Raw genomic sequence first — 11,361 nt, 5'->3', positions numbered from 1 at the left:
AATCTAGTGTGCACGCGAGAGGCCACTCCGGCAATAGTTCGAAGTCTGAGGCTAAATAATTCGTCGAGATCCAACAAAGTTTGATCTGGATGTCGTGGCCCTCGAGACGCGCTTCCCCTTCCCATTCGAGTATTTTGTGGCTTGGGCAACCAGACGGTTCAGCCAGAAGACAGCGCGGCTCCGGGCGATATCCATGGAAAGACGGCCGCCTTCACACATCTCTACAGGAACAACCCGGGGTCTTGTCAGCATGATTTGATTGTTAAGTAGACAGCATGATTTTCCACCCACATTCCAGGCAGTCGGTCCATTCAGAACGCTATGAATCATGGATTCCGCGCTGATGCTCTCGATCGACCCACCAAGTGGAGCTTGTCATCGCCCCTGGCTGGCCGACTGAGTCATGTACCAAATAATGATGGCAGCGATGCTAAACATGATCAGCTCGTTCCCTCGTGGAATTGTCAGGGCCGCTAACAACGATTGACTGGTGCATCTCCTGATATTTCGACCAATGTCGATGCAGCGGGGTGCGCAACCCCAATTGACTGTCAGGCTGTCATGCTCGTGGTCGCTCATCCTTCAAGTGGTTCCCTATTTATGGATCTTAAAGTTTGGGGGGTCAACCAAATCTTACCCAGTCATCCAGCGGCCAAGTTACCAGGAACCCAGCTCTGGCAGGACTTCCTTCGCCTTCCGGTTCCGCTTATAATCCGACTCTGAGCTTATCCAAGCTTTCTCTCCCACAGGAACTCGATTTTGGGGACGACGGCCTTGCCGTCTTGTCTGCCTGTGCCACCACCGCCTCTCGGTGACACCTGAGATGTCATATGCATGGGGTGCGGGTTGTATGCCTGAACCCGCCAATGACAGAGATAGACTAATCCGCTTTTATTGCTTTGGTTTTCCAGCTTCCTGGTGTTGTCCTGTAGCACGTCCAGTATCGCGGTCGTTACCTTTTTGGTGTTGATCGCTTTGGGATTCTTCTCCCCAATTATTGGCTTTCGGTGTCTGGATCTGAAGTACCCCACGTCAGACGAGATCCATATTTGACCAACAACAGAATGATCTCTCGGCGATCAGCCTTTTTTCTCCGAGTCTTGAGTAGAAAGGAGAGACTCCGACTGTCCAGAATCTCGGAGAGGGGTAAGACGTGGATCATTTCCTGGAGTAGTGGTGACTTGCCTCGGGGCGATTGAAAGTCCTGAGAGTCCAATTTGGAGTGTGCAGCTGCTGGCATACATCCCGCATCCCGAGGTCTATCTTCAAAAGAAGTTAAAAAACAAAAAAAAAAAAGGAGTGGAGAGGGCGATCGGTCTTTTCCTGACCAGGAAATTGAAATCAATTTCCTAAAGTTTGGCTTTGGCCCCAGAGCCAAGGCCCAGTGAACGCAGCGATTTCTTCCCATCTTGCGTCCTTCATTTCCTCGTTTACTCCCGTTTGATGTTAGAGATCGATCTGAGATGCCTCGATTCGATCGAAAACCCAGACCTCCCATCATGGCCTTGCAGCGGGAGGACGCGGGCCCAGCGCCATTGCCGTCACCTCGCCTCTTGGGGACTGCACTGATGCCACTCCATGAATTATGGGCCTCCTTGATTCCCTGGCTGCGCTGGGGCTGGGATAAGCTATGGAAATCTGGAATCCCGGCTGCGTTTGTGATATGCTGTGACATTCTGACACGACCACACTGTGGATCCGAAGGCTGGTTGATCTGCTCCCTCCCTGCACCTGTGCAGTCACGCAGTGTCCGTGATTTGCCCACTGGCTGGACCCTTTTGCTTTCACTTTTCAATTTTTGGTCTTCTCCTTTGATTTGATTCGCTTGGAATCTTCAACCCAGAATTCAAATACCTTGACGGGCTAATCCCTGCTCAGGCAAAGTGACAGTCCAACAAGAATCTTTGCCTTTCTCTCTGTGATCGCGCATTGTTGCCTGCACGACGTGTTCCTAGGATGATCAGTGTGGTCCGAGTTTCGATTCCCCAACAGTCCAAGGACTTCACCTCGCTCCAAGTTCCAACGCAGGGGGGGTCCCTGCAACATCTGCCCAGTTACTCCACCCTTCTCGGGAGATTCACAGTTAATAAGCGATGGGCTATTCATAGCAGAAGGCGGGTTGGAGCGTCGATTTGAGCACGCAGATGGGGCGCCCCCGTCAGAGTGGCAAAAAAAAAAAAAAAAAAAAAGGGCTTGAATTTACGATCCATATGGGGAATGTCGCAAGAAAGCGAACTTTGAAATACCTCACGAGTCACGACAGAAGAGGGGCCTAATTAAAGCTGACTACGACAGGATGAGAGCTTCTTGGGGGCAGTGCTATCATCGTATCGCAGACGGACTGGAAACCAGAAGCAAATTAGCTCCATTCTGGAAGTTTACTTGATCGGATCTGTAGCCACTGAGCTGGAGAGCACCAGTTTCAGCTATGTTTTGACTCGGCCGGGGGCGAATCTGGACTGGCAGCTAGTACGTCTACGGTAGTGCGTTCTCCTTCTGGGGGGGCGAGTATGGAGCCGCCAGGAAGTGGGCTCGTGTGTGAGGGAACTCTATGAAGGAGGGAAAGTAGGAGCAACGGTCACAAGGGTTGGCTGACCTGCTTAACCCGGGTTCCATTTGGGTTCTTCAGGACAAGAAAAGCCCGAACTGGAGCCACAGCTGTCGCTGCAGAAGACCAAAAAGGGATGGGCTGGAAAAAGAAACGCAGCTGCGACCCAGTATCAGTGCATCTTCTGCGAGGGGAGAGATCTCGGGACGAACGGGATGAACGGGATGAAACGGAGGGGGTGTAGTGTTTGGCAACGGCAGCAATAATAGGTTGATACCCGATACTCGATGCAGGCTCGAGCCTCGAGGAGTGCGACGGGCGTCAGAGGACTCTCGTCTATCAGTGTCTGCCTGCTGGTCATGGGATGGCCGATGAACCGTTCATCTCCATCCCAGCAGCACTTGGCAGATCTGTCACGGCAAGCCTCCTCTGAGGTTCCAGGCGAAAGGAACCGCCAGGCCAGCCCGCTGAGGCCGGAGGATTATTACTGAATGAATCAGGAATGTTCCCCTCATTCTGCTGGCCGAAAACGAGCGTCGAAAAATAAAGGAAAGGAAAGAGGAAGCTGCGACTGGCACTGGCTCCACCGTCAATTATTTCTTACCCACTCTGGGATCGGCGGCTTTCCTCTCGGATCTCCCCCCCTGTTCTTGCTGGCCGTGGATTCTGGATTATGGGCCTTGGGCCATGGATCATGGTACTGGGTCTGGGACTGCAACTGGAACTGGACAGGAATGACGGACTGAAGTCTTTAGCGTTCCAGAGATGCTGGTCTGACGCTAACAATTTCAAATATCGAATTCCTTTTTGGGCTTATTTTGGATTTATTTGGCTGTATTTTTCTTTTTTATTTTATTTTCCTTTTCAGTTTAATTTCGTTTGCTCTCAGGATGGCATGGGGAAGAGTAACAGTTAGAACAGAAGAACAGCAAGCGAGAAGCGAAAGGCACCTCGTGAGGGCAGATCAGGAAGGGAACTAGAAGCAGAGTAGTGCCTCCTGTCGGAGAGAAAGATTGAAGAATAATTGGGATGCGCTGCCAGCAAAAGCTGTTGGATCCTCCTTTCCTTGCATAACCTTGGTTGAGCCATTCATTCACTGGCTGTTGCTCCATCGTCATCGTCAGGTCGAGCACTCGAGTCCTTTTAACGGACGGCTCCCTCTGTGCTCTGTGCTCTATATTGTCTTGTCCTCATTGTCTCCCTCCACTCTACCCCATTAGTGCCTGCCCTGACACTCACCCCCTTCTTCTCCCTCTTGGACCCATCGTATCGTCTGGTCTTTAAAGCTACTGCTTCTCCCTCCGTCTTCTCGCATCTCCAGTGTCCACCTCCGCCATTTCTCCGCCATACTTTATCTCGCCATACCTATCTCACCTTTCGGGTTGTACAGCAAAACGCTCTTGTGTACAAGCCGCGGGTCGGCTTCTGCTGTGCAATCGCAATTCAACTCTAACCTTCCTACCATCCATATTTGCCGACTCTCTGGTTCCTCAATTTCGGTTGCTCGTCTAGTTGCTAGGTGTCTTGTCGTCTATGTCCCAGGACCGTGACCAAAGTGGGGGTTTTAACAACAAAATGGCCATCTCATATGCCAGCGGGCTACCAGCCGATAACCAAGCCCTTCCGTCATTTCGCGAGGTAAGAAAAACAAAAAAAAGATCAATTTCTGTTTTCTCCCCATGTCAACGAGTGGGGGGACAAAGAAGTAAGTATACTAAAACTGTGTCTTGACAGCTGCTTCCGCCACACCTACACGAAGAAATCGAGTCGACCTCATACTATCCGTCCCGACAGCCGCGCGAGCGTCCAACATCATCCCACGATGTGACACCCAGCCTTCGTCCTCCCTACGCTTCTTCTTCGTTCAAATCCCAGTTCGATCTCCGTGATTACCCAGGTTCAAGGCCCGACTCCCACCACACCAGGGATCATGCGCACGTTCCAGGCGCCACCAATGCTACGTCGCGCTACGGTTCGCGCCCGAGTCCCATGCTTCCTCCAATTCGCGACCTACAGTCGTATCCTGAGCGTGGGATGGGTGGCTACCCAGATCCCAGGGGCGCTTCACGACCGGAGATGACGGCCATGCCTCACGGATACCCGCCAACCTCGCACATGCCAGGACCGAGGAGCGACCGAATAAGCACCGATGCTTACAGGAGTGCGCCGCCTATGCATGGCCAGATGGGATATCCTTACCCGCCGATGGCTTACCAGAGTGATCCCGAACACGCCTCTCCACAAGCGCTATCGCATGGGCCTCAGTCGAATTTTGGCATTCTCGGCGACCCCATCGACTCGAAGAACAAGCGCAGGCGTGGGAACCTCCCTAAGCCCACCACTGAGATCCTCAAGAAGTGGTTTCACGAGCACTTGGACCATCCTTATCCCAGTGAAGAGGACAAGCAGATGTTCATGACCCGCACAAATCTCACAATCAGCCAGGTACTTCAAATCAATTAAAACTGCGTTTCTTTGGATCAGACTAACATCTACTAGATCAGCAATTGGTTCATCAACGCGAGGAGACGCCAACTCCCTGCCTTGCGGAATCAAATGCGAACCGGTGGAAGCGAAACAGATCAAAGACAGTCTCCTCTGAGCGACCTGGAACAAACACCGTCCGATTCGTCGCCCCAGTGGAGACATTAGACAGTATTATGAGTTCAGCGCTAGATTGGAAACAGGATATCACGGCCATCTCAACTTAGACGCCGCCGCCGCTAGGTACATCTACATTACGAGTTACGGGGCCAAACTGGATAGACACGATACGATGTCTTTTTTCCATTTATTTCCTTTATTTCTTTATTTCCTTGCTCAGGATCTAAGACCACTTTATCGAGTGATGCACACACCTTGATACCCTGTTTGTTTTCAGATTGAGTTTCGCGCTTTGCATGGACAACTTGGACTTGGAATGTTACGTTTCAGCGCATACCGGAAGATTTCCTTTTTTCTTTTTCTTTTCTTTTTTCTATTAATAATTGTCGATGCATCTGAGGGGGTTAGGTGTTTGTTATTTCCTCTTGTTTGGATTTATTGCCATCTGTTCCATTTCTTGAAGTTCTATTACTACAACCTGTACAGTATAAGTATGATTATGCGACCATGTCATAGACTTTTCATTGACGGTACTTCCCACCCAACCACATCTACCAGTAGATCAGATGGCAAATGAAGTCATGATGATTTGCATTCAAGGGACCGGTCCCTGTCGAAGAGACTTCCGGTGGCACACATTGGTGAGGGAGAGCGAGAATGAACCATGGTTGCCACCACCACGAACAAGTTACGGTGAACCGACGCAAGGTACGATCACGCCTGACTCGGTGGAAGCCAGAGCTGTCATGTCCAGTTGACTCCCGTTTAGACCTCCGTTGCCAGAAGGTATTACAGTTTTCGGTGAACCGGCCACTTCACTCCAGGCCACTAAGTCAGGTGTCATCGGCGCATCCTTTGTTAGCTGGCTGTCAGTTCACCACGAACACCCTCCACTTGTATCGAGATCCCCGATCCTCCAATGACAGGCCAGGAAACGGCGATCAAGATTTCTTTCTTTGTTTAGGGCGAGTTTCTTATATCTCAAAAAAAAAGAACAAAAAAAAAAAAAAAAACAGACGACCAGCGGCCTGGGGGACTCCTGCCTAGTCGGGCTAGTGCGTTACTGCGAAGTCGTCACTAGCGAAGATCGCCCATCGGATCGCTGACGCCGAGAGATTCCCGATCGCTTTTTCTTTGTGAGATCCAGCTTTCACTTTCTCCTAGACTCCTTGGAGGAGGATCGATATCCGTGCCATCCAGGCTTGCATGTGGAAACTGGCTACGATTGCCGATGGCAGGTCCCGTTCTGTTGGTTTCTGAACCTTAATCTTGGGTGAGGCTTTGTGACTCGAGGACCCCGTATCCGGACCTGCTCTCGAACTGCTCTTGGTAATTCTGAAAGTGAACAACCATGAATGATTACTGACTGTATCTGTATTCATAGGCTCTTTCAAATTCCCACTTTGGGATGCCTGCCTCCTACGCAACGATAGCTTCTTCTGGTTAGGATCTATGCTACCCTGCAGTGCAGTGAACACGCATGCATGGCAAGGCAAGGCAAGGCAAGGCAATAGCGGAGAGGGGGTGGGAGAGTCCCGAGTCGAGAGACAAAGAATGCACCCTTCACACGGAACCGCAGCGGAACCGCAGTCCGCAGTCCGCAGTCTGCAGTTCGCAGTTCGCACAGACTCGACTCGAAGCTCCCAGTAGTACGTCTGCAGTCCCAGCAGGCTGGGCGACAGGGAGATCAATACGTACAAGCCTGGGGATGTGGGGAGGAGACCGTCCGCGGACGCCGGGTCCAAACTTAACTTTCCTCCCCGGCATCCAGGCGGTATGCCCCTCCACTACCTAATCGGAATGCGACAACTGACACCTCAGGCTCGGCCACGTACTTACGGGATCTGGAAAATGGGATGGACCGGGCGCAGGGCCGCAGGCTAGCCGCCCCCTGGGGCCGAGTCTGATTGTTGAACGTGCAGTCAATCACTGCAGCACGCAAGGGGGAGGGTGCGTTACCGATCCGTTGCCCGGGTCCCCAGCATTCTTGGTATCTGGATTCTGAAACCGGTAGAGTGGGACCTATGCGGTGTGGACTCGGGATATGGAGATTGAAGATCAATGTCACCCTTTGCGCAAGGGACTATTGCTGCTGCTACTTGTGGGAGTGGTTGGTTTGCTCGGTGGCAAATGTGACGGCATCTGGCGTGGCCCCTAGCTTCGCACTGACAGTGGCGTTGAGATTGAATTTGACATTGGCAGCGGCACCGACAAAACGGGAGATTCTTCAGGCAAGTTCAATTGGAGGGGCCGGGCTCTCCCGGGCTGGTGGCACTTTAAATGGTGGCACTAAAATCTAGGGTTATATCAACAAGCCACGGCACAAGTATAGCCTCACCCTTCATAGCCACAACAAAAGTATATATAACACCAAACTTACTGGAATAGGCAAATATTCAGAGTGGACACTCGAACAGGCAACCGAATTAACGTTTGGGGCAGTTGCCACCGTTATTCACTAGTCCATACCTTGCGTTGTCCCCTGACATGCCAGGCGAGCCGAAAACCAGGAAAGCTGGAAATGCCAGATGCAGGTGGACATGGTAGGCTGGGGGTTATATATCCGCTTCTTCCCCACTGCTCCTTGAAATTCCTTCTTTGACTTTGCGTTGGATTGTCAGTCGGTGTCAGTGCCAACGGCAGACCCGGCGATACGGTGAGGAAGATGCAGTCTGTATACAGATCACCGCCTGTTTGAATGCGTAAATATCAGCATGCATGGGCTTGCTAAGTCATGAAATAGTTCGGCTTGATATGTAGTGCAACAAAAGTACCTTTGACCTCCCTCTCCACCACCACCATCATCATCATCATCATATAAGCTACAACCCCCTCAACGACACCCACCTCCCCTCCCCTTCCATAAAAGCGCCCCTAACCTCCCCCATCCCCCTCCCAACAAGCCCACTCCAAACCTCCGCCGTCCCATCCGGCACCAACTCCTCAACCTCCAGACTAACCAGCGCATCAACAACCCACTCCTGACACTTCCTCTTGCCATCTCTCGGCGCCGCCTCCACCCGGATCACACTCAGCACGCGCCGGCGCTGCTCCGCGCTCAGATCCGTGATCTTGACCATCCCCTCCGCCTGGAGCGTGGTCAGGTCCACCCCTTCCCTGCTGTCGAACTGGTACCAGAGTCTGTCGAGGTCGATGATCTGGACGTGCATGAGGTCGCCGTAGGTCTTGCCTGGGGTGCGTAAGAGGAAGGACCAGTGCGAGCGGGATTGGGGAGTTAGGCCTGGGCCTGAGATGGGGATGTAGAGTTCGTGGGTTGTCATTTTGTTTAGTTATTATTGTACTCCGTAGTAGTTGTAGAGTTTTGAGTGTCCTGTATGCGTGGTTAGTTGGTTAATTCAGTGTATTCAGCTCACTTCGGACGAGCGGGATTTGCAACTTGTGGTGTTGTTATGGTGCTTACTTTGTACTTTTTTAAGTAGAACCCATATGAAATGGCGCGTTCGTTCCCAGCCGCCTCAACTGCGAGTTCTTGTGGAGTGCGCGATAGATAAGCAGTGAGAGCGGACCCCGCGATTTCATTTAAGACGGACGATTGCCCCGCAATTCGCGACAGCTGAGGGAAACCAAGCGAAGTGAGATTGAAAGAAGGCATCATCCAGTGAAGTGCTGGCGCGTCGGCCAACCACCGAAGCTAAATAAGCGCGGGCGTTGTTGATGGAGAGAGACTACATAAGCGAGCTTCCTCATTGGAGACTTGAGGGTTCTTACAATTAGAGGAAGGGTACCTACTTAGTGAATGGAACTTGAGAGATAGTTGGAAACACTTATTCGTTACTTGCACAATAATAGCCAAAAAAAAAAAAAAATACCAAAAATCTAAAGTCTACATATATATATAGATAGGTATTTATAATATCCCATCGCTTCTATAGGTAATGGACATTTAATCCAAATCACTGACAAATTCCACTCCCCTGCAACTTCGCAGCTGGGTAAAATACCCTCGGCAGCCCGCTGTTCATCGGCACAGGAACCTCCCCGTTATCAGACACAGTGACGTTCGTGCACGACAGGACTTCCGTTAGCTTAGCCCCGGCCTCATATCCCGTATCGGGAAGAGAAAGCGTGTACTCGCTGCCTTCGGACCCGGCATTCGTGAAAACAGTGACCACCTGTGTTCCGTTGTTGCCCTTGCGCATCGCTAGAGATGAGTCGTCTTGGTAAATTGGGTAGTTCTGGCAAGGACGTTAGTAGCCGACTAGAAAGAAAGGACAAGGTTTGCATAGTTGGTACCTTATAAGTAACCCAGCCGTCATCCTGGAAGATGGCTTGGTTGCGGACTGCATTCGACGAGGCGATGAGCTTGTACAGCTCGCTTGATGTGTCGAATCCGGATAGCCAGGTTGCCTCGCGGTTTTCAGGGTCCTCGCCGCCGGCATAGTGCTGCTCTTGGCCGGCGTAGATGATAGGGATGCCGTCGGACAAGATGAGAAAGGCGGCGACGTTTTTGGCGAGGGACATGTCGTCGGTTTCCCTATTTATTACTAGCTTAGTAGGTATTACTAAGAAAAGATATGGGTGGGAGGAGCTTACGAGGCGAATCGCGGATTGTCGTGGTTCTCGATGAAGTTGCCCAGCAGGGTTGAATCGGCGCATGTGGATTTGACGTTGTTGATCATGTCGTATAGCTCGCTTATGCTGCCAGACGTGGAGCTGAAAGCCCTGAGAAGGGGAAAGTAACTTTTGAAATCAGAATGGTTTCTCTTCAGGGAGGGCGTTTTGGGGTGGTACATTGGGTAGTTGAGCACGCCGTCCATAACCTCCTGGTATGCGCAGGTGTACTCTGGATCACCTTGGAGAACTTCGCCGACGCAGTAAACGCCCGCTGCATCGTTAAAGTCTCTCCAAAAGTCTTTCTGGACGTGCCTGACTGTGTCGACTCGGAGGCCATCAACTAGTTGGGTGAGCTTCGATCATACAGACTGACGGGGCGGGTCTTACTGGAGTAGTTTGATACGAGAGATTCGACCCAGTCGTACCACATGGTCTTCACATCATCCCGGGTAGTGTCGACATCTGGCAAACTGACAGCACTTGTGCTCAGCCAGCACTCTTCGACCTGAGTTTGGTCGTCGTAGTCATCAATGGAGCACGGAGAGTGGAAGTAGTCTTCCGAGTTGAACGGGTTGAAGGCGCTGTAGTCGACAGAATCGGCCGCGCTGTTGGATCCCTATAGTCGTCAATCAGCCAATGTCGGCAGTGTCGTGGACCATTGCACCCACCATGTGATTGGCAACGACATCAACCATCAGGTACATGTCCCGCGCATGCAATGCGTCCACAAGTGCTTTGAGGTCGTCCTCTGTTCCAAGCTCAGAGTTGAGAGAATATCTACCAAGATGAGCGCCGTTACCTAGTATAGAGGTAATATACAACCACTCACATATCCTGTTGCCAGTAGCCATGATACGCATCTCCGCTCGAAGAGTCCTCAACCTGGGCAGTCACCGGCGTAATCCAGATGGCCGTGAAGCCCATCCCTTGGATATAGTCCAGCTGACCTCGTCAGCAACCCCATCACTTACTCCTGCTAGCGCATAGCGCAGCGCAACAAGCGTACCTGATTGATGATGCCCTGCCACGAACCACCACAGTATCTCTTTTGTTTTTGTTCTCTCGTCAGTCTAGACCCATTCTATTTTCACGGGGAGACAAACCCCAACACTGGTATCACATTCCGCAGTCGTTGAATTGTCCGTGCGGGCGAAACGATCGGTGAGTAAAAAGTATATCGACTGGGATCGCCACTGCGCCGGAGTCGCCGCCAGGGCCGTCGCCGCAAGAGAGAGGAGAAGGGTCGACCGCATTCTTCGTTGCGCAAAGAGATAGCTGTGTGCCAGGCCAGAAAAGCAGAGAGACCATGGCTGCAGTATTTATGTGCATAGTTTATGATCTCCTGACGATGGTGCAGCGATTAATCTCCAGCGATTGTCTGGCCCTAGGTGTGCGCATGTAAATTTGGTTGGAGAGTTTGCGACGATCCGGCCATGATGGCGGATGGTTCCAGGGAAATTCAGGGGCCTCAGTGGGGAAGCGGTCGCTGCGACAGTGCACTTTTATTGCTGACAGGATATTTGCGGGATCGATCAGCAGATTGGGGGCCTTTTCTCTTGAAGATGTTCAAGGAAAGTTGCATTAACACTATGGAAAGGCCCGCTAGATCAACAGGACACTGCCCGCCTACGGGT

At 51.6% G+C, this 11,361-nt stretch overlaps 4 protein-coding genes across 4 annotated transcripts; 1 reads left to right on the top strand and 3 right to left on the bottom strand.

Moving 5' to 3' along the window:
• Positions 1-735: 735 nt before the first annotated feature.
• Positions 736-1,769, bottom strand: ASPVEDRAFT_471221 (uncharacterized protein). The gene has a single exon (XM_040813710.1). It carries the CDS (start codon positions 1,673-1,675, stop codon positions 995-997), a length of 681 nt encoding a protein of 226 aa, XP_040664322.1. The 5' UTR covers positions 1,676-1,769; the 3' UTR covers positions 736-994.
• A 2,354-nt stretch (positions 1,770-4,123) lies between these two features.
• Positions 4,124-5,200, top strand: ASPVEDRAFT_80200 (homeobox domain-containing protein; the record flags this gene model as incomplete). The annotated part of the gene is made up of 3 exons (XM_040816828.1): positions 4,124-4,186; positions 4,283-4,993; positions 5,048-5,200. The coding sequence occupies 3 exons, from the start codon at positions 4,124-4,126 to the stop codon at positions 5,198-5,200; spliced, it is 927 nt and encodes a 308-aa protein (XP_040664321.1).
• A 2,885-nt stretch (positions 5,201-8,085) lies between these two features.
• ASPVEDRAFT_90510 (uncharacterized protein) lies at positions 8,086-8,427 on the bottom strand (the record flags this gene model as incomplete). Its single annotated transcript, XM_040818750.1, has 1 exon — positions 8,086-8,427. A coding segment is annotated over one exon (342 nt), but the record flags the coding sequence as incomplete, so codon positions are not given.
• Positions 8,428-8,749: 322 nt separating this feature from the next.
• Positions 8,750-11,349, bottom strand: ASPVEDRAFT_471211 (alpha-amylase). Its single transcript, XM_040813709.1, has 9 exons — positions 10,831-11,349; positions 10,734-10,772; positions 10,557-10,669; positions 10,396-10,504; positions 10,115-10,343; positions 9,905-10,067; positions 9,707-9,853; positions 9,407-9,647; positions 8,750-9,348 (listed from the first exon to the last, which is right to left on the bottom strand). The coding sequence occupies exons 1-9, from the start codon at positions 10,978-10,980 to the stop codon at positions 9,067-9,069; spliced, it is 1,473 nt and encodes a 490-aa protein (XP_040664319.1). The 5' UTR covers positions 10,981-11,349; the 3' UTR covers positions 8,750-9,066.
• Between the last annotated feature and the right edge of the window lie 12 nt (positions 11,350-11,361).

Source organism: Aspergillus versicolor (genome assembly GCF_001890125.1).
Source record: "Aspergillus versicolor CBS 583.65 unplaced genomic scaffold ASPVEscaffold_2, whole genome shotgun sequence".
Taxonomy (NCBI): Eukaryota; Fungi; Ascomycota; class Eurotiomycetes; order Eurotiales; family Aspergillaceae; genus Aspergillus; species Aspergillus versicolor.
This window is presented reverse-complemented; position numbering and strand designations above follow the sequence as displayed.

Bases quoted from the DNA above. Each gene is read 5' to 3' on its own strand.
- ASPVEDRAFT_471221 (XM_040813710.1), bottom strand. From the start codon at position 1,675: ATGTCACAGCATATCACAAACGCAGCCGGGATTCCAGATTTCCATAGC.
- ASPVEDRAFT_471211 (XM_040813709.1), bottom strand. From the start codon at position 10,980: ATGCGGTCGACCCTTCTCCTCTCTCTTGCGGCGACGGCCCTGGCGGCG. The intron at 10,773-10,830 runs GTTTGTCTCCCC...CAAAAACAAAAG, and splicing joins AATGTGATACCAGTGTTGGG to AGATACTGTGGTGGTTCGTG. The intron at 9,349-9,406 runs GTACCAACTATG...CGTCCTTGCCAG, and splicing joins ACGGCTGGGTTACTTATAAG to AACTACCCAATTTACCAAGA.